The sequence below is a fragment of the Protomyctophum parallelum genome (genome assembly GCF_964188405.1).
Source record: "Protomyctophum parallelum genome assembly, chromosome: 16".
NCBI classification, from domain to species: Eukaryota; Metazoa; Chordata; class Actinopteri; order Myctophiformes; family Myctophidae; genus Protomyctophum; species Protomyctophum parallelum.
In genome coordinates, this window is record NC_139711.1 from 17307157 (window position 1) to 17330735 (window position 23579).

Below are 23579 nucleotides of genomic sequence, written 5' to 3' on the forward strand. Positions count from 1 at the left end.
TGGGGACGCCAAGGACCAAATATGTTGCTTTTCTATGTTGGAGCAGGGCCATTCATCATGTCCTAACACCTAGAGCTCTGTGCAACCCGTCCATAAGTCAGCACGGGGCAGGTATCCTCTACCCGGCCACAAAGCAAACAGGGGAGCTGATTTGATACCAGGCTATTTGACAAAATAATAGAGCACTATATTCCCTCGCCCCAAAAGAATGGTGCGGTAAACAGGAGTCAATAAAGAATGATTTTGAATACGCCCGAGTCGACCGTGAATGCATAATGCTGAGCCGTTTGCCAATAAATGGAGAGACACATGCTTTCGGAAATCAGTTTATATAACAAAGTGGTTATTATTTAGTATGATACTCCATTACATACTGCAGGGACAGTGTGCATAACCATTTCAATTGTTTTTTTCCCCACCATTTTGTTAAGGATAAAAATGAACTTAAAGATGTTACAAATATAAATGTTTTTTTTAAGACAAAAACACATATTCAATAACAACAAGGAAGGTAGGCAGGGTTATGGCAGCTTAAAACCTCATGGCTGGACTGATCACCTCTAGATTCAGTCCTTGAATGATTTTTTATTTCTCCACAAATCACAATAGCAAGCACTAATAAAATAGTAAACAAAATGGAAATGTTGCAGCATGGGAACTAGTTTTCAAAAGTAAGGGCTTTGCACATACTTCACTCTGTTAGTGGCAAAGTCATAACCTAATTATTATGAAACTACGTTGTCTTGGGCTTTCCATTAGGGTAAAGCACCATCAGCGATCAAACACAAAAAATGGCACCTTTACAGTTTTACGGGTGATTTATACTTTGTTGCGTTCCCGGCACATGCACCGGAAATGGAATACCCTGCCTCCTCATTCACATAAATACAATTAACACAAGTCACACAAATGGCTGACGGGTTAGTAGCTAAAAGACAATGGAATGGGAAGGTCCTGCTTAACACTACGGCGGCTCAGTTCACAGGCCAAAATTCACCTGCAACTGTTGCTAGCCTTTGCATGGACACAGTACACACACTGTGACCACCCTAAAAAGAGAACAAGCTAAAATCACATGGGGACAACATTTTTACAGGTATAGCCATTGAAGAAGTTCCTCTTCAACATTTCGGAGATAAAATGTCTGAAGTGTTCACTTTTCAGCCGCCAGAATGCAGCAGGATTCATTGGAACACATTAAGTATCATATTGCAGTATTTCTGTTCACTTCTTCCTTCCTTCATTCAAACAGGAAGAGGTTATAGCAATACCAATGCAGGAAAGAAGCAGAGGACATTATGCCATGGCTGACAGCCATGCACTGGAGCCTTTTAAGTGACACAATGCATTTGTTATTACAAAGATTTGTTTCATTCCAAATCAATTACAATTAGTTGTCATGTAACCACATATTAAATAGGTTTGGAGATATTTGTGATGATGATACAACAACTATCACAATCTCCTGATATTTATGCATGTTCCACTGTAAGTAACCATGACAGTTTCATAAACAATAACAAAATCGAGTTAGATCTCTTTTCTGTCTTACCTATGCACAAACTTCAGCCATAATTTGATTTGACAAAATAAAGAAAAAAGATCCACCGGAGATGTACTCCCTTTTTGATATACAAAACAAAGCATACACAAGAAAAAATAACATCAAATGGATATCCAGTCACTGGTCGGTAACAGTTTCATGTTTTAATAAAACCTTGGCAGTTGGCACATGTCGGGGGAAAAATGAAAGGAAACTTGTTTGATTAGAGCGCAATGAAAGAACAAATTGTCCATCAAATTATTTGAAAAGAAGTAGAAAAACAAATAATACAAAATGCCTGGAATAGTTTTCCTGTCACGGCTGTGCAAGTTGAGTATGTAATTTAGAGGTGAAAGTGTGAAATCAAATGGCACGGTGGTTCGTAGCGTGCGTGCGTGCGTGCGTGCGTGCGTGCGTGCGTGCGTGCGTGTGTGCGTGCGTGCGTGCGTGCGGGATTCGAACATGTGTGTGTGTGAGTGGGTGGTGTCCTGTTGTGTTGTTTTGCGCTTGAAGATCAGCGATTTTGGACAAGCAACACAGCCATGCGAGGAAGTATAAATTAGGTTTCAGGAGCCCACCCTATAGAAGATTCCCCTAGATTTTTCTGCGTTATCTTTCCCTGATTGGACCTTGCATTCTTCCTATGTACAGTATGCAGGCCTTCCGGAGTGTTTCGGATGCACCTTCAGGACGAGACGATTATGTCGAATTGTATTTCTTATTTTACTTTTTCTTCTTACCAGCCCGGGTGTCTGCTCTGTGTATTGGGATGTGTGACAACCCCTTTCCACAAACACACACCAACCACCAGGGTCACTGGAATATTGATGTTATGATAAAAGGGTCACTTATGCCATTAACAGTAGGGAATTGTATTACATGTGGAGACTCACTTGCTAAGACACCATGTCCGCTTTGTCCCTCACACCACTACACTGGCTTTACATTGATGAATTGGCTGTTTTTAAGCCAGCATCTGCTTACTATTTAGTTATACTCTAGAGTGTAAGCATATAAGCATGAATATATTAATAAGCTCTGAAAGGGGGGTGGGGTGGCCGCACTGGCCGTTATACAATGGGTCCTTATAATCGTATAGTGTAATTTAGGTTATTTCACACATGCACATGCTATCCCCAGTGCATTAGATTCAACAGTGCAGACTCAGGTGTGTGCTGTAAAGTGTTAGTGAAACAGCTGTGATGCACTTAGCCGTGACCACAAAGTCCTTTTGCAATTACACCATGGGGCTGTCATGTGAAAGCACTGACTTAAACTCAATAAACTGAAATCATTTTAACACATTTAATCTGTCAGAAAAGGCTGAAAACCTGTGAGAGACTATCCCCGTCTTTCCCTGTGACAGCTTCAGTTTAACTCTGATACTGCATAGTGAGGCCTGGTTTTGCTTACTGAAAACGTAGGCCCCAAATACTCATCACCTTTATCATAGACATGGGAAGTAAGGTTTCACTGTGATTTTCCCCATAGTATCCCATTGGAAATCATTACTAGCAGGAATTGCAGCCAAACCGCATCAAGTACAGTGGGTTTATAAGCTTTGACAGAGTTATAGATTATTCCATTATTTTATAGTTAACAAAGGTAAATGATTAAATTTAATGTGTGAGAAAATGCATTTACTCATTTACATAATCACAAGAGCAAGACAACTAACGTTTGAAGTCATGTGCCATGGCCAACAGCAGTACGTTTAAGTTGTTATTTGACTCCAGGACCATCTCAAGTCTCAAATTTCAACCTCCCACTTCTGTATGTGTTCTTTAACATATTGCTGTACTGCAATTTATTATTTCATCATATAACTCAGAACCACTATTCTTATAAGCTTTATGAATCTGATCAAATTTGTTCAAATCCAAACGGCTGAGGACACCAAGTGAGGTCAATGATGAATCAGACCGGTACGAATCACAACACTGTCACTATGCTACTCACAGTACCCTGTCTATCACCATTTCAAATGTATAGCAAACCTAAATATACAAAACCCATGCTATAGGGTGGCCTTAAAATGGACCATATGAATTGTAGTTCTAATGCATTCTGTGCCATTAAAGCTACGCTATGTAACTTTGTTTTAGTGAATACAATGTTCCATTAATGGTAGAATATATACAATATAACTTGCACAACTGGGGAGGTGGTATTCGTTTTCCCTGCTATTCTACTGAGATAATGTTTATACTGTGGTCTGTTTTGACCACTATATTGTGGTGATTATACTGATTGACAACAAGTGCTTCTGGCTGAAGGTCAAACTATAATGTCTCCCCTGAGCAACCAGGCCGGCTCCATCTATTAGCCCAGTGGTAAAAATGTCAGCACTTGCGTGGGGGACCCGGTTTTGAATCTAAGGTTGGACATGACAGTTACATGGCATAGCTTTAAGTACACAGTCTTATATACCCATTAACTTATTCTTGTTTGGCCCGGGCGGCCTACTGTCACTCTGTCCCTCTATAAAAATAAAGGCAAAAGCCACAAAAAATATCTTAAAAAAAAAACCCCAAAAAAAGGAATTCTTGTTTTATTCTAACAAAGTCTAAATTAACTACACTAATCCCTGTTCCTGTCAGATTTCAAATGTGCTTGTATATCGACTATCTTCACTACTTTTATATGACACTGTCAAACGACTAAGTATAAAATAGGCCATTCATTTATGAGAAAACTAAACTAAAAACTAAACTAAAAAGATGGGTCTCAGATTTATCCCGTGACTGCCAAGGTCTATAGCCTTCCGCATGAAGGGCAAACGAGGTGCTGAGATCTCAGCAGTACCCTGAGGCTTTAGCAAAGGAGAAAAGAAAGAAAGGAAACAAAACAAACAAAAGAAAAATAAATAAATAAAATTCATCACTTTCATGTGGAGATTTCAGTCGCTATAACTCTTCGGGTGTACAATGGATGACATATGGAGCCTCTTGTCTTTTGTTGAGGATATGTACGATAATGAAATATCTAATTTGGACTCACGTCGTGGCATATAGGACATCTGCGCTGACAGGAACTGAAGTGTGGATGTGGGTTTGCCAGGGAAAAGCGCTGTCAGATGTCCTGCACGTTGTTGTTAGTGGAAGTCTTTGTGGCTGATAAGCGGACAATATATGCAGTCCCTCTTGGCGGAACGACTACTTTTTTTTCCTTTTTTTTTTCTTTCTTTTTTACAAACGCTAACGCATGTTTTGTGTCAAGCAGTAATGCATCCAATCTGTCGTATTCTCAGCATTAAAAGAGGAATTGTACTAGAGGGCCCTGGGTGGCAAGTTACACAGCAAGAACCACAATTAATTTCCAAGCAATCAAAGCCTTTCAATCCAAAAAGAAGAATAATAAAAGAAAGGGGGGGGGGGGGGGGGGGAAGAAAAAAAGATCTTCCTATAATACGTCCCAGGCTTTAGACGGGTCTCATACATGTAAAGCTGTGGTAAAGTAGTGAATAAATATGCAAGGCGTCAGACAAACGGCTAAATGTGTAAATGTCCTATGCGGGGTAAAATCCTCTGTGTTCATTTAACGCCGAGACCTTTAAGGGTCCATCTGGGTCCATTTTCACACCAAGGTTTTTACTGTAGCCTATTATGTATTTGACCCTCTCTTTTCTATGTGCCTTTTCTTTAAGGCCTTGTGTTGCAAAAACATGGCTGCGTGTATCTTGTGTCTACATGTGGTCATATATCTCCTTCGTGTTTGTAAGTACATAACCTTCCCACACGCGGGTGTGCACACATGTGATATGGTACGATATGGGTGGATGTATTTGTGTGTGTGTATCTGTGTGTGTGCATGTGCCTGCCACACTGAGTGGTAGGTAGTCTTCAGGGTCCCCCCTCCCTTCTCTCCTCGCAGGCCTCTTTGGCACTTGTCTAGCGTCCTCTGGTAGGTGCGGCTGATCATCGAGCAGGGTTGTGTCGCGAGCGAGACCTTTCCAGGACCGCACGCCGGTTGTCTGTCAGAGAAACACAAAGCACAAAGTCAGGCGAATGAAGCACTGAACGGGGCGGAAAAACAGGAGGAACACTCAACACAGACAGACAAGAACGGCCGACGTGAGGAGAATGCAGAGTGATTTATGAGAGAGAGAGCAGCGGAGGGATGGAGGAACACAAGGGGCTGCTGGGGAAACAGGTGTCATAGTAAGTCCACTGAGCTCCAGCGCCGCGGCCCCAGCCTCAGCTCAAGAGGCTGCACATCTTATTCTCACATCAGAGATAAATGAGGAAGAGGCCAATGTGACGCACGCACACACGCACAACGCACGCACGCAACACAAATACACATGCATGCAGTGTCTCTGTCTTTCTCTGTCTCTCTCTCTGCACGCACGCACGCACGTCATATACTGCAGAAAACAAATGCTTCGTAGAACAAATGGAAGAGAGAACAAAGAGGGAAATAGACATCGGTTTGTGTGAGGTAAGGTAAGGTTTGTGTGAGGTAAGGTAAGGTTTGTGTGAGGTAAGGTATGGTTTGTGTGAGCAATGCATTCAAACAAAAACCAAAACAGAGCGAAAACCTGACGCTTAATAGTCGCTCTCAGTTGTGCATTTTCAGGTTACTTCCGACCGACAAACCAACCTCCCCCCACCCCCCCCCACCAGAACGCTTCTTCCTGTTCCAGAACAGAGTCATACACACTCCCTCCCTCTGCCATCCATCCAACCGTGGCTGCCCACCAGTACCAGAACAGCCTGTGGCAGCCGCCGGTGGCAGCCAGGTGGCAGGTGGTGGTGGCGGTGGTGGGGGGGGGGGGGTGGTTAGAAGCAGGAAGCGTATAGCCATGGAGATAACTGCAGGCATGCCCACGCAAAAGACTCCCCGGTACTTTTTTCTGAGCGTGTGCCGCTTCTCCCCGGCACCACCGTTGCCCATTACTCAATGCCAGCTGCAGGGTGCCAATGGCGTCCCGGGACGGCCGTTGTTTAATGCCGCCAGTTCCATCCATCACGTCAGGTAATGAGCTGAGAGTGACTGGGATGGCTGTGGGCACCTGCACGTCCAGTCGGGAAAGCACACACACACACACGCTCGTGCACACACTCGCACACACACACACACACACACACACACACACACACACACACACACACACACACACACACACACACACACACACACACACACACACACACACACACACACACACACACACACACACACACACACACACACACACACACAGATGGTACCCAGGAGGAGACAGGGAGGGTGAGAGACGACGAGGGACATGGGAGGACAGAAAACTTTGAGGACAGCAGAACGGAACATAGAGAATGTCTTGGTTTGACATTGTATCACAACCACTTGTTCATGCAGTCAGCCTCCAGAATTGGTTCTGCTCCGCCCGGCTCTGGCCTCTTTCTCCATACCACACCACGTCCCGTTGCACACGGAATGAAACACAGAACGAGACAAAAATAATAAGGGGCAGAATTTGGAAGGGGGGGGAGAAGGAGTGGTGCATATAGGCAGATCGGCTATATCCTCAGTCAGTTGTGGAAAACGTGTCATTACTGCTAGAAATACTAGAAATACTCCGTTACAAGTGAAAGTCTGGAATTCAAAATGTACTTGAGTAAAAGCACAAAAGCATTGGCATCAAAATGTACTTAAAGTACCAAAAGTAAAAGTACTGTTATGCAGAATGACCCATTTCATAATGTGTACAAATATTTTGAAAATAAGCTATTTTCAAAATGTATGTCTGAAGTGGTTAATGCATGTTCTGTATTAATCAAAATCCACACAGTAACTACTGTAGTAAGACCCCAAAAGTCCGTTCAAATGACACTGAAACACCTCCGCAAAGACAATGACGGAGGGGCGCCGTCTCTACCGAACTTGAGCCACGTGAAGCAACATTCACGTGCTGAGCGCCGTCCAAGTTGTAATCCGATAGGCAGAGAACAGTAAATAATATAAAACCCGAACTCACGCCCAGGCGGTGGCGTAACCGTCTGGGCACCCGACTGGTAATCCAGTCGCAGTGTGCCGCAGGTTCGACTCCCGAGCCCGACACGGCCTTTACTGCATGTCTTCCCCCATCTCTCTCCCGTTTCCTGTCAGCCTACTGTCTGTCCCTTCAAAAAAACAATCTTAAAAAAAAAAAAAAAAAAAACCCAGCCCCAACCAGCCACGGTGAAACTGCACTTCCGTGATTGTGAAAGCCACGCCTCCGTCAAACACTATAGTATGAACAGACTTTTAGGTTATTTTAGCCTTTTATCTATGGAAGTTTCATTCATTTATATACTATTTTCTGTGAGATCAGGCTGGAGAGAGAGAGAGAGAGGGAGAGAGAGAGAGAGAGAGAGAGAGAGAGAGGGACTGTGACAGTGAATGGAAGACGGAGTGAGGAAGATCAAACATAATTATACAGAAACCCACAAACGAACAAAACCAACGCAAAAAAAACAACAACTATTCTAGAAGAATTCATTGGAAAAGAATTGTCTTCTGGCGTCTGGTAGTACGTCAGTTTGTTTTGCGTGGAGGAGAAGAGGATGCTATTGTGCATGCCATGTAAGTGGGAACCAGCGTGTGCTGTCAGTGTAACTGTTTGTTTCTTCTTTTCTGTTCTCCAGAACAGAATGGGGAAAAAAGGCAACCTTCAGGAGTAATTGCATCTTGCTTAACAGACCGAATACATCGGAAAGTCAAAGAATCTGGATTGTGGGAAGGAAAAAATTGCCACAATCAGAGGATACTTGAGCGCCGAGCCATTTACCTCTGAAAGACTTTTCTCTTCCTATCTTCAGGTGCATAAAAAGCCTACACACACACACACACACACACACACACACACACACACACACACACACACACACACACACACACACACACACACACACACACACACACACACACACACACACACACACACACACACACACACACACACACACACACACACACACAGCAATTGAACAAACAAGAAGAACATTTTAGCCTGTACTGAAAAGGACACACGCATGCACACACACATGCGCTCAGACGAACACACATGTGCAGACGCGCACACACACACACACACACACACACACACACACACACACACACACACACACACACACACACACACACACACACACACACACACCCACTACTCTGGTGGTTACAGCACTGATTACAACTACGTCTACTACCGCTGGGTTGCAGTCACGCTTCTTCACCTCCTCCTCCTCGAGGCGCCATCTTTCCGCACTGGGCGAGGTATGAAGGAGGTGTGTGTGTGTGTGTGTGTGTGTGTGTGTGTGTTATATATGCACATTTGCTTGAGTTCATTCATGTAACACACTCGCTGACACAAAATGCACATGCATGCAGTGTCTCTGTCTTTCTCTATCTTTCTATCTCAATTCAATTCAAAGGAGCTTTATTGGCATGAGAAAACATACGTTTACATTGCCAAAGCAAAAGTTGAAAAAACAATAAAATAAACGTGAAAACAGAGCTGTGTTACTTTGAGTAATACTATCTTGTGAAACAAACTATTAAAAGATTGTGCATTTTCTGTCAGAGTTAGTTATACATCCATATAGGAGACACTTTATACTTTTGAAAGTTGACAGCAGTATTTCAATGTTTGCATTCATTTGGATGTAAACAGTTGCGTGGTTTTCAAACTCTCCGTGGGGTTATTGTAATCCGTGGGAAGTACAGTATATCTGATGTACAGTGGGTATCTCTCTCTCTCTCTCTCTCTCACGGCACGTGGGTAATGCCAAACATTCCCTGCGTATATCATGATGATCCCCACCACAGGGGAGAGACTCTGAATAAGACAAGACTAATAGTAGGAGGAGAGCCGAGGCCCACAAGCCGGTATACTTTCAACTCCAACCTCAACCCCATTGGCTGGAGAGCCTCCAGTGAGTTGTCATCCCATGTTATGATAGAGCGATAGGGGGCCCCAGTGTGTGTCTGCTAGCTGAGCATTCCCCAAAAGAGATTAAAATGCATAATGGCTTTTGTGTTGCTGTCATCTTTGGCTAATTAGACAGGAACTACATCATCAGCGAGCCCTGTGATCCGAGCGAGAAGGAAAAGCTGCCAGTCATTCATCAAAAGAAATAAGAAAAAATGCTCCGCTCGCCACCGGATACTTCCGAGGGATCCCTGCGCATGTTGGCCATAGTGTAAACAGGACGGCTGGCAGAGAAGATTACGCCATCCTCGGTTAAGTATCAGTCTGGCCAGCCTCAGACAGCGGGCCAATGTCTAAACACAGCACGCAACTTCATCAAGGCAGAAATAGCATTGGCTAATCACCAACATGCGGTGGCATTCTATATATCGTTGCTGCCGGAGCAACGATATATTTTTTTCATAAATGAATGCCCTACTTGATCATACTACAGCATCACACAAACGTAGCAGATCTACAAGTTCGAAGCGTGGCACGAAGCGATGCGTTTTGAGCTTATAGATCTGCTACTTTTCCTACTTTGAATTTGAATCCTGAAAAGTATTAGTTTTTGACATATGAGGTTTCCACCTGGCAAAGATTTATATATATAAATATATATATACACACTTTTTTGAGCACTTTTTTGAAAAAATCTTCCTTTTGAAAATTGTGTTTTCAAAAGGTATATACTATACCTTTTGAAAACATAATTTCACATTTATAGGACTGCTGTCTGAGTTGCTATGAGTAATTACTCATTCATTGGATTTTTATCTCCATATTGTATCTTTCTGTACTTGTGTCTCTTGTCACACGTGGTTAAATCATCCGTCCGTCTGCCTCTCTGTGCTGTCATCCTCCCGTTATCCCTGAGATCCACTGATATGTTTCTTATTGTCAGTGCAATTTCCCAGGGGTTTCATCGCCGGGACATTTGGCAGATCACACACAAGATACTACAGCCGGATGAAACGCTAAACATAATATACTGTATCTTCACTTCATATTTCTTTATTTCGTTTCATTTATGGATTTACATGATTATCATTTTATTACTACTTTCGTTTTTTTTTTACATTTTCCATAAAAGAAAGAAAAGGAGCAGGAAGAAGATCTTGGTTCATGCTGTACTATGATTTCTTTTTTGTCTTGGGCTGAATCGTTAGGCTGGTGATATGAACATGTGCCCACGGAACAGGACATATAAGAGATAGCTAGTGGGGATGTGACACCGATAAGATAGCACTGCCTGCATGGATCCAGACAGCCTGTATCTACAAACTGCTAAAACGTGTGTGTGTGTGTGTGTGTGTGTGTGTGTGTGTGTGTGTGTGTGTGTGTGTGTGTGTGTGTGTGTGTGTGTGTGTGTTTTTGTGTGTGTGTGTGTGTGTGTGTGTGTGTGTGTGTGTGTGTGTGTGTGTGTGTGTGTGTGTGTGTGTTTTTGCACTGCCGGTGTCGCCATGTTTTTCGATGTACAGTTGCTATGGTAGTTTCCATGGAAACAGTACAGTACATTATTGGCCAATGAACACAGGCATGGCTTCTTCAAACACAAAAGAGTCAGATATAGTTTATATGTTGTAAAACACACGTGTATACTTGGGGCGGAGGTCTTTCTATCTGTATGACAGAGGTCTGCTTATAGGAGAGGAGATCAATCGTTATGGAAACAGGATTCGTTTATATATCAGTCTGCCGGACATTACTTCTTTCTTGCGCTAACAGTGGCCGAACACGCAGTCTCAAAAACCACATGCACGTATATACCTGTACACAGTAGTTTCCAAAATCAGTGCATTCATTGTTCTTTTTCTTTTGTGGGCCAGACAACCAAGGGATGCCCCAATCATTGCATCCCTTCACTCTGGCACACGCCTTACTTTCACTCGTTCCACACTTTCCACACATTCTGATGAGATAAAACATGATAAACGTGATTAAATCTACATCCACGCCAAGCGTCGAACATTTCCATGCATTTCCCTATGTTCTCTGACGGAAGGAAACACATGCAGATGCAGCACCAACAACAGCCGCAGCGGAGAGGGAGAGAGAGAGAGAGAAAGTCCTCTATCACCTCTTTTCATCTCCTCCGCCTCCCTCTCCCTCTGCCAGGCTCCAAGCTACAGAGTAATGGAACTCCCAACCCAGAAACAAGATACGGTGCATAAATGGGATGCAGGGGGAGAGAAGCTATTTCTTCCAAGCTGAAAGTTATGGGCAGAGTAGCGGAAAACTACAGCCGTGGCTAACACAGGCCCTCGTTCAAGGGTAAGAGTAATCACCTCCAACAGGAACGCGAGGGAGGAAGCTGGAAGAAAACAAAAACACAGACAAAACCAAAAAAAAACCAGCGAAAGTAAACAAAAACCATCTGACCGTGAAAATGGTGCGTTCAGTTCAGAGGAGCTGGACAAAGGAGAGGAAAGTAAAAGGAATACCAGGAGGATGGGTGGCTTGGAAGGAAGAAGGAGCAACGGTGACCCTTTTTGCAATCTGATCCGAGCGGTCTGCGGTTGATCTATAGCAAGCCCTTTGAAATGTATACGCAAACACACAAATGCATTGTGGAAGATTAAAGGATTAAAAAGGCCCTGACTGCTTTCTCTCGCTCCTCAGCACTAGATGTTATGAGATCAATCAGTGTCTCGCCGTAATGAGAGAACATTACGCCAGTATCACTGCTGGCAAATGTACTCCCCCCGTCGCCACTGATTTAGCTACGCCATGCAATTCCACTCACGGTAATTTGGGTTATAGTGTGTTGTTGAAATTGTATACAGCCCTGTTTTGACATTCACATGCACCCATATAGTACAGTACGTGCACGTACACACAAAGGTATTGACTAAACCAAGGGACCCATATAGTAGAGTACGTGCACGTACACACATAGGTATTGACTAAAGCAAGGGCTCCCACTGCGTCTCTTGATCAGGAAGGGACCGCACACTAATGCTTCAGTTCATGTTATTGTGCATTTCTCTGTTTTTAGTCAGTGTATACATTGTCTTGCCAACAGCTCCTCAACTTCTGCCTGGATGTACACACATTAATATATATATATATATATATATATATATATATATATATATATGAGACCTGAAAGTGAAAAGTACTGTGTGCCAACCAAACCCTTGTCTTACACAATCACATCTGGAGTGCTCATTTGACCCGTAAGGTCGACTCCTTACCCAAGTTCTATCATGGCTGAAGATGCTTATAGTTTAGTCCAAAAGACAAGACAGGCCTCTTGTCAACCTCAAGCAGACAGAGGGATCGAACCACCAAGAAGCAACCCCAAACATTAGCACTACATTTCCACGGGAGAAAAATGGACACTCACACAGAGCATTCCGTTCGAAGCGGCCCGACTGTGTTTACACAACTTCAGATTCCTGCATGACAGCTTGTGTACAGAAATGGGAGTCAAAGTGGGCCTAATCTGACACTTTGAGACAAGCAGTAATGAGGATAGCTGGACTGAGAGTAGGAAGTCCATAACAGTGGGAATGAGTTTTGATGGCAGGCTGTGTGGGTTCATCTCAACATACCGCTATCTCCCCTCTCTATCTGGGCTCCTATGTTCACACTGGCCAGCCATAACTCTGATTTTTGGCTTATCCAGATAGGATCAAAAACATCCCGGAAAGTGTTTTTCTTTTGGCGAATCAGATTTGAAACACATTTTCTAGGTGAAAATGTGTGTGTGAATCAAATCAGATTTATGTGTCTCAAGATGTGTCTCATCTGGACACTCGCGGAAAGTTTTGCCAATCTACAAGCTCACAATGTGTGGTGTTGGGAGTGGCACCGACACAATGTGTCATTACGTCATCACCACAGCAGCCAGTACAGATAGGTCAACAATGTCTGAGTGCCGTGATTTTTTCCCTCCCCCTAAAACATGATCATCAGGTAGGTGTTTTTTTATAAAGTGCACAGAAAGTGTTAAAATGATGAATTTAGTGTACCCATGGTTTTCACGTAAACGTAAGCCTTGCCCACAGCTGTGTGTTGTATGATAATGGGAGAGGGGTTAGGCGTTAGGGTTATGTCACAAAAATGGTGTATTTTCGATTAGGCCTTTTGTCGCAAAGGTTAATTCAGCTTTCAGGAAGAAACCAAACATACACAGGGAAGACATTGAATATTCTAAGCACAACTGGGGGTCTATTAGAGTAATGTTAACTCCATAGACACATAGAAAACAGAAAAAGTACAAAAATCACAGCACTCCGTCTTTATCTGATTTTTTCTGCAGTCTGAAAGCCTATGTGACGTGCATGCTTGGTAATAGCAGCAGTGCTGGACCCAGACAACCAATCTCCCTCCCTGGATTAGCGGATTCTAATTCACCTGTCTCTGTCGGGTGGAAACCTCCTATGTCCAAAACGCTTATGCTTTTTACTATTCAAATTCAAAAGCATCAAAAGTAGCAGATCTACAAGCTAAAAATATGCACGCACGCACGCACGCACGCATGCACATACATACATCTGCACACGTACACAAGTGCACACACTTGCCCCCCATGCCCACCCGCCTGAGAAGGGAGCTGGCTCAGAGAATAATATCTCCTGACAGCTTGGCACAGAATATGGCACAAGGAGAGCAGGAAATCACTACACATGTCCATAAACAAATGCTTATTTTTAGGACAGAAGAAAAGTAGTAGGTTCATCTCCCTCAGTGGGGAAGCTTTGACAGCTTTGTACCGGGAACATAGCAGCGGGAGAGAAGAAAAGACATTGCTGTTTGTGTGTGTGCGCGTGTGCGTGTGCATGTGCATGTGCATGTGCATGTGCGCGTGTGCGTGTGCGCGCGTGTGTCTATGTGGACATTTTGACCCCCCCCACCCCCACCCCATCTCCTCTGAAAATCTTGCTTGCATTCTGTCTTTTCATTGTAAACAAGCTTGACACCGCTGCTGGTAGCACTGATTTCTCATCGGGACCCTCGTCTTTCAGAAATCCCACTTTCAAATACAGTATCTACACAATATCTCCGCTGTACTTGACGTTCCTCAGCCACAGGGGAACAAAGTTGTTGTTTTTTTCCTGACGTGCAGAGCAGACGCAGGCACGCACACACAACACCCCCAATAAAGCAGTTGGATGAAAACACTGATCGATCGCTGCCCAAGGCGAAACTCCCATTCATGATCATCCTTCTCAGCATGAGTACAGATTCAGGATGTGAGGCTTTATCTGAAATGCAATTAACCATAAAGAAAAACACACACACACACACACACACACACACACACACACACACACACACACACACACACACACACACACACACACACACACACACACACACACACACACACACACACACACACACACACACACACACACACACACACACACACACACACACACATATCCTCCTGGAGCACATATCCTGGAGCACAGACATCTTGTGCCTGTTGTTTGAGATCACCCGCTGAACTTTGACTCAATACATTTATTTACTTTATAAATTAACCCATCAAGAGTTTTCTGAACAAAACGTGTGTTGCTGTTCCATGGACCTCCCAGAAGCAAACATTCGAGTTAAAAAATGTTTGCCCAATTTTTCAAGATAAAAAAAAAATAGCAGATCTACAAGCTCACAACGCATTGCATCGCAAACACATTGTGAGCTTGTGGATCTGCTATCTTCAAACAGCCGATGTATATATGCAGCTTATTTGTCTTGCGAAAACGGGCAACACCGACAGCAAGCATGAATTCACCACATAAGCCAGTGCAGAGGAATCATTAAGCTATTATGTTCACTGCTGTAGACTTCATCTTACCCCACCCCTTTCTTTGCTAACAACACTGTTAACACATAAACTGTAAAGTATAAGTAACCTACTGACTCCATTAGCCCTTTTAGCATGCACAGTAGGCCGGAGTAGAGGGGGGTTCATGAACAATTTAAGCCTGTGGCTACTACAAGGCCAGGCTGAAGCCATGGGAGAACACAGATGGGGGTCTGTGCATGGCAGAGGCCCGGGTCTCAGATCGGCGAGAGCGGGTAATTCATCAGGCCCAAAGGCGCCAGCCGCTGATCCTACTAGACTGATTGGGCCTCGGCGGGGAGGAGGCCTCGCTCCCCCTGACTGCATGGACATCAGCGTCTGGACCGCTCCACTGAGGCTTGGCCTGAAGTGGACCGAGCCGAGGATGAGGCACTGACCTGCTTCGAGCATAGCGGCTATACTGAGGAGGAGTGAGCGAGCTCGATGGTAGAGATACGCTTCAGTGTGAAGCTCCATCAGAGCTCTACCAGAGCAGAGTATTAGGCACAAAACAAGCCTTCACTTTCACCTTCACTAGAGACAAACATTCATCGTAAAAACTACAGCAAAGTCACTATAGTGTCCCTATTCTGGACATGGCAAACATTCAGCAAAAATAGGAAAACATTTGCCAAAAAAGCTAATCTACAGGCTCACTAGTGTCAGTCACCAGTTGTGACACAGTGTGAGCTTGTAGATCTGCTGAGATATTTGGTCCAGAGGGAAAAAAAGTGGGCGACTTTCTGTCTGAGGTCCAGACCTCTGGGGGACACCGGTCCACACAGTACATAGAGGTTAGCATGGCTACTGATGTAATGCTGCAGTGGGGAAATTGTCTCCAATGGCACGCGCCATTTTGAAGAGTTGATAGTGAGTCTAATTACTTTACACTGCGGTCTGCTGATTCGAGGAGGTCACAAGACAACATTAGCCAGAGGATGAGAACCTGCCTCTGCCAAGGCAACCCGGCCGTGATTGACAGGCGAAAGAGTGGAGGGAGAGATAGTTAGACAAATGGATGCTAAGATATAGTTTGACAGACAGATGGGAGCGTAAATGGATGGTTTGGCAGCATGATAAGGTAAATAGGCTGATGGATCGGCCAAACACACACACACACACACACACACACACACACACACACACACACACACACACACACACACACACACACACACACACACACACACACACACACACACACACACACACACACACACACACACACACACACACACACACACACACACACACACAGAGAGAGGGAGGAATGGAGGAAAATAAAGGAGACAGAAGAAAAGAGAGGAGAACGTCCTCGCCGCAGACAACAAAAGATAGGAAGCCAGATAGGCTGATAAACACAGATGGATTGCGGTGATACGACGGGGAGGGAGGAGGCGGGAGATCGATACAGATTGTTTTATTCCATTTGCCTGCCAAACTGAAGATTTGATGTGGCTGGCATCAGGGCGATCTGTTTCAGGCGACGCCTGGCTCGACTGTTACAGATGGGCGCGATAGGGACACGTCTCAATCTGTCGCTTATAGCAGCACTGGGGCTTATAGAGGCTACAGTGCTGCCGGCATGCAGCCAGCGTCTGTGTGTGTGTGTGTGTGTGTGTGTGTGTGTGTGTGTGTGTGTGTGTGCGCGCGTGTGCGTGTGGAGGTGGTATCATCACTCCAAGGTGTTATCAGGGGAGGAGCCGTGTCCTCATAAATCCCTTTCCCTGAACTCCTCCCACCCCCCGACTGCGGTGAGTAGTGTCACGTGCATAATGTCTGCAGGACACAACAAGTGGGGGGAGGGCGCGCGGGGGGGGGGGGGGGGAGGTTGGTGGTGGTCGGCGTTGGGGTTCCAACATTAGTGGGCATGCATAAATCATGAGAGAGGGGCGAGGGTGCTCTATAACAAGCTGTTTATACAGTACCACCTCTGGCCTGTGGTGCTATAAATGAGACCACCTATAAATCACCTAAACACAATTTCTCTGTCGATATTTCAGACAGAATTGTTTAAATAAATTGTTTAATAAAAATGACCATGGCCCCCTTGTATATTGAACCACTGTCCCCGGTCACATTTAAGCAAAAATGTAAATAGACTGCAGGTTCGGGCTGATATCACCTATACGTCGCACTGCCGATCCGACTGATATGCCCCATATGGAGATCCCTGTGTCTGTCAGTCCTTGTCCCTTTCATATGGCCATATATGGAGAGCTCTGTATGTGTCATTCCATGTCCCTTTTATGTCCATATATGAGCATGTCTCCTTTTGTGCCCATATATGGAGCCGACTGATTGTTTGTGCCATGACGACACATTGAGGTTAAACACCCTACACTCCATATTTGGGCGTAGCTGCATGCTCATGGTTATGACTGAGTCATGGTGACATGAGCGCGATCGTGCATGGTCCGTCCGCCCAGCCGTCCTCCCTTAAGCCAATTTTTTAATAGACAGTATGACTAGATAACAAAAGGCAATCCTTTGTTCTGAAACACTGCAATTATATTTTAATGACTTTATAAAAGCTCAGAAGAGGGTTTAATGGCAGTAATACTAAATGTGAATCGATATTAGATCAGGTAGTTCACAGGGAACATAAGAGCTCATATTTCAATCATAAGTGAGCTGCCTTATGAGCAGCATTGTATTTGATTAATATCTGTCCGTTCCAGATGGACTGACTGGCGTAATGCTTTCATCTGGCTGAAGTTTAAATGGTTCATTACTAATGATTAATGAAGGATATCCGACAATTATATAATTCCTAAAAAGTGGACATATTAGACCTAAATTAATGAATACATTGTAACTGAAATGGCAACTGTAATCTGTTAGTTTCGTATAGGTTACACCGTTTACTCGTATTGGTTGCAAAGACATTGGTTTAGTGCTGCCTCTCTGGGAAAGGATGCAGCCAATTATTGCTCCACAGTTGTGCACTCGACTGGTGTTATAGAATAAGAATCCCGAGTGGTGTTGATCCGAGTCAAGATCAAGGAAAACTGCAGACAAGGCCAAGAAGAGACCAGATACAAGAAAGACAGAGAGAGAGGGATCTCCAGAGAACACAGCAAACGGCTGTGGCCATAACATGGAGGAATAAGGTGCCTTGATTGTCCTCTCGTTTTCCCCCTGTCTTGTGCAGAAACAAAATGGCTGAACTGTCAAACGCCTGTCGCCTCATTACCGCCGCTTTCCGTTTATTGTGTGTCAGAAGTAGAACGGAAGACAAGAGCATGTGAAGTTCATAAGCAAGGGGTCCCCTCTTAGCTGGAAGAGGTGGCTCCTGTGCGCCATTCCTTATGAGAGACGTGGTGGTACAGCGGAAACAGCCCTGATGAGTGTCACGGGGCTTATAATAGACAGGAGAGGCCCAGAACGCATGGCCTTTAGAGTCACGTATACTGCATCTCTCACTGTCTGACAGCCTTACGGGGGCTATACGCGCTCCATTATGACACCTTCACAGTGCACTCAAGATGACACATACATGTGCGCGTGCGCACACACATGCACAAATAACACTCACAAGCATACAGTGCCCTTACAAAGACACCTGGTTCTCTCAGATCTTAGCATTGACAAAGGCTCCTAAAATATATTTGGATTCTCCTATATGTTCCAATCCGGCTTTTCAGCCGGGACTGGCGGACCCGGTTTTTATATCATGGAAGGGGAAAGGTATTGTGAACCTACGAAATGTATACTTTAATCAAGGTCGTGGTAAAGGTTATCTTTCAACAGTTACGAGAATCCTTCCAGCTACCACCATCACATTTCTTCCGTTACTTGCAATTGAGACATTTTCTTAGAACGCATATCCCACAATATGAACAACAACCCAGTCATCCAGTCTTAGACAGTTTCTTAGACACTGAGCCCTTTGAAAAAGGTGCAGTCTCTCAATTCTATGACACCTTACTGGCCGTGGTTAACCCATCCTCAAGCTTGTTTAAGGACAATTGGCAAAGAGAATTGGGCATAGAGATTTCAGATGGAGTATGGGAGGATTGTATCACCAACATTCACCATAGCTCTATCAATGTTAGGCACTCTCTGATTCAATTTAAGATTGTTCATAGGCTGCACTATTCCCCAACTAAATTAAACAAAATCTTTAAAGATTCTTCTCCCATGTGTGGAAAGTGTTTAACGGAACAAGGGACTTTGTCTCATCAGTTTCTTCAATGTCATAAATTGCAACGTTTCTGGAATGAAATTTTTGATTTATTGGCTAAAGCTTATAAAAGAGACTTCCCCCCGGCACCTCTAGTTGAACTCTTCGGTGTGGTGGAACCAGATCAAGTCCAAAACAAATACGCTACACTGCTAGCTAGGAAGTTAATACTACAAGCCTGGAAATCGGATAAACCTCAGACAGTTGACATAGGCTAAGGGAGCTGGGAGGAGTGCTGCATTTGGAGAAAATTAGATTTACCTTGTCGAAAAGGGAACACCTTTATCTAAAAATCTGATCGCCCATTATTGAGATGCTTGTTACGTTGGACTGAGGTGGTGGAATTCAATGTTGTTATGCCCCGTAATGTCATCTAATTAATGTACCTATGAATGTTTGATATGTGTATACTGTATGTATGTTTTATATTGTCTATGAGGGTACACATGTATGCATATGTCTTATTTTCCATATCAGAAATGATTTTTAGACTTGATTGTGATGTTGTTTCTGTCCTCGGAGTGCCGTGTAGTCATCAGCCTTGTCAGTTATTATTTTATTGTTTTTGTCTTTTTCTTTGAGTTATGTTTTGCCTCTTTTTATTGTAAGTCTCTTGTTTGTATGTTTTTTGCTATTTTTTGTCCGATCTGTAATTTTCTGGTAAATCATTACTGAAATGCTTTTATGCCAAAAATCATAATAAAGAGATGTTTAAAAAAAAAACAAAGACACCTGGTTCTGTCAACATGCGAACGCGCGCACATACACACGCATACCATTCCTCTTGGGTCTTGTGATAAAACCTGATAAAAAGAAAACCTTGTAGGATCCCAACATATTGACATTGTAGGGGCTTCTAAAAAATGCCTGCATTCACCTCAGGATGGGGGTTTATGTAAAGAAACATACGTTGGTGCCATGCTAAGGGATCTGCACTAACCCTTGTTAAGCAATAACAACAACTACACAAACACGTGTGGAGGGCTGTCACGGGAGCACGGTGTCAACAACTGATCACATGGTTAAGTCAGGAGGCTTTCTGACCAGATCAGTCTAAAGTACACACACAGCGGTCCAGGATTCAATTATCCTGCAATAGCACTACAGTAGCTGCCATTACATAATAGTACTAGTATGAGTGTTTATTTGACTCTGAAAGTTCAGAGAATTGACTCCTCCTGAAAATAATTTAAACTAGAATCAGGCACAAGTAGTCATTACGTCATACGCTGGGACGGCGCATACGCATCAAACATCGTCCTGGACGAAAACTATGACTTGCGCGCTCTGCTTGCGCAAGTCATTATATGTCCAAAGATTTGTCTGTCTAACAGAGGTATAGCAGGACAGCACGTTGTGCACCGTGGCACTACTTTCACACATGCAGTTTATCTAAATGCATTGCATTACAGGATGCAGCTTGTTTACCAAGTATGCAATAAAATTATTGCAACGCTTGCGATCCATATAATGCAGCCATAGCCAAAAATAGATTGTAAACAGAGCTTACTTAAAGACATACAGACTCATTATGCAATCCATTTGATCCCAAGTGATAAAACATTCAGAATATTCAACACTGCACGTGGCTACACACAGTTTATACAGTTTATTTTGTCACTCCAGGCCCAGGTTCAGTAAACAGTTGTCTGTGGGTGTATATATATATATACCCAAACTTCAAGGTTTAAGATCTCCACACTGACAACAACCAAACCCTCTTTCTCATATCCCTCCACATATAACTCTCACAACTCTCCGAGACCCTTCTTTTGCTGCTGCCTCAGCGAGGTAAATAAAACATCTCGTTGTGTCTTATTTATTTATTAATCCCCCCCCTCCCCCCCAACCCTTTCTTTTTATTTATATTTTCATACGCGTCCCTGCGCGCGGCTCTGCGAGAACGATGAAAGAGCCAAGGTTGAGATCACAGTAGGTGAGCCCCCCACATGCAACCATCACAGCGACCGTGGCCCCCATCACTGAAGACTCTCTCCTCCCCAGCTGTACGCCTGGGTGGGCTTTCCGCCAGACCTCTCTCTCTCTCTCCTCTATGAATCATTCATACGGAGCGAGATGCTCCCTCATGTACACACAACACAACCCCGAGCCGTCTGATGATGGGCCACGCTTTGCTAAGCCTCGCGTTCCGCCGGTGGAGCTAACAGCGTTACAAGAGCAGTATACAGGTGGCTTTGATTCATTTTCCCCCCCTCTGTCATATATACAGTACTGCATGTTTTTGGTGTCGCGCTGTATAAGCTTGTAGATCGGCTATTTTCCGCGCAGACTATATGCTGTAAAGTAAACAACCCATTTAGGCCTGAGGCCGATTCCCCCAAAAAAGCCTTCTAAATCCTGACCTAAGTTTTATGAAAAATGTATTAAAAAAATAAAAATAAAACTGTTGCTACATTATATAATATAGCTACAACTACCCCAAAAGGGGTTACCGGATTGAAAGGTAAAAAACCCCAAAGGGGGTTTCGTCGTAAACAGAGTAACATGCAGTGTTGGCAACAGTGTTATGGACACTAATACCTTATAAAAGCATACTTATTTCCAATCTTCTCGGATATTTCAAACCGAATATCTTTGTTTAGAAGGCCTACTTTTCTTTTCAGAAAACTGATTTGATGTCATTGTGCTATATATACAGTATATAGTTGCCTAGTTTACTATAGTCGACTAGTCGCTACGTAGTTGTTTAACTACCTATTATGTTAAAATATATATATATATGTATATACTAGGGATGCACCGAAAATTCGGCCACCGAAAATATTCGGCCGAAAATGGCTAAAAATGTATTTTCGGCCTATTCGGCTTCGTCTCAAATAAGCCGAAAAATATCACCGAATAGTAGTAGTGGTCCTAAAGTTGTGAATCGAACTAAACTGCGGGAAAGACAAAGATGTACAAGCCCAACGCGCTGTGCATTGCGACGGGTAGATAGCTTGTAGATCTGCTACTTTCAGCGCAGGAAGGGCGCATGCTTATGACGCTCATTAACTATGCATCAGCTCAGCAGGCAGCAGCCAGCCAGCAGTCACAACACAACACAACACACGAGCAGCAGTCACGGAATGCTTCAATGCACTGGCAGATCCGACACAACTTTATTGCATACATCTGTGCTTTCATCCACGCTTCCATAGCCTTTTAAATCTTATTTCCCATCCACTGGCACAAGCAACGTGATATCAGCAGCTCTTCCACCCGATCTGTGGACGGGTGGTCTGTTGACGAGGGAAGCTATAGCTAGCATGGGAGCTAACGTTAGTTTTAACACTATGTACTTTCCATCCGTTCCCCAACACCTCACACTTGCTGCTGCGTTTACACGGGCAGACACAAAGACGAATGGGAATATCATTTGAGCTTTAACAATGAATGATACTGTATCGTTGCGTCTGCCCATGTTTAATGGTCAGGGTTTCACTGTCCACAACTATAATGCACTTCCCAAAACTCAGAGACATGCCACCACCTATAAATTCAAACCCACCTCTGGAATATTGCTATCTCATTCCGCTTTAATTTATTTTATTCCATAGTCTTAGTTTTTCTCTAATAAAGTTGTTTTTCATTGTTTTCTCATGTTCTCCTTGAAAAGTGTCTAAGTCCTCAGAGAAGCTTTATATAAATAATATTATCAATATTATTATTACTACTTGTTTTATTGCCTATGCTTATGTAGAAAAAAAAGCTCACTGCTCAGGTCAAATAGGCCTATTGATATGCGATTAAAATGTGATTCATTGAGATTAATTAATCACAAAGCCTCCAATTAATTAGATGTTTTTTAATGGACCCATAAGTGTTTATTATTTAAGTTAGGTTTTGCCATAATCATGTCTTTTGCCATAATCAGGTAGCTTTACAACAAATATGTATTCGGCTATTCGGTATTCGGTTTTCGGCCAACTGTTTCCTATATTCGGTATTCGGTTTCGGCCAAGAATTTCCCTTTCGGTGCATCCCTAATATATACAGTATATATATATATGTCGCAACAGGCAAAATAAGGTAACAAAAAGGGGAAAAAACTGAAAACTTTTTGATTGACGGGTGGTAATTCGTTCACTTTCCAAAACGCCGTTGTAGACGCTGCCATGAGTGA

General features: G+C 43.6%; 1 protein-coding gene across 4 annotated transcripts in view; it reads right to left on the reverse strand.

Annotated features, from left to right (window-relative positions):
• Positions 1-321: 321 nt before the first annotated feature.
• Positions 322-23579, reverse strand: part of diaph2 (diaphanous-related formin 2) — a 589988-nt gene continuing 566730 nt past the window's right edge. For all 4 annotated transcript variants that reach the window (XM_083785413.1, XM_083785414.1, XM_083785415.1 and 1 more), the window contains one exon: positions 322-5516. In XM_083785413.1, the coding sequence (XP_083641539.1) occupies positions 5461-5516 (56 nt within the window). In that variant the 3' untranslated portion in view covers positions 322-5460. The remainder of the gene's footprint in view (positions 5517-23579) is intronic.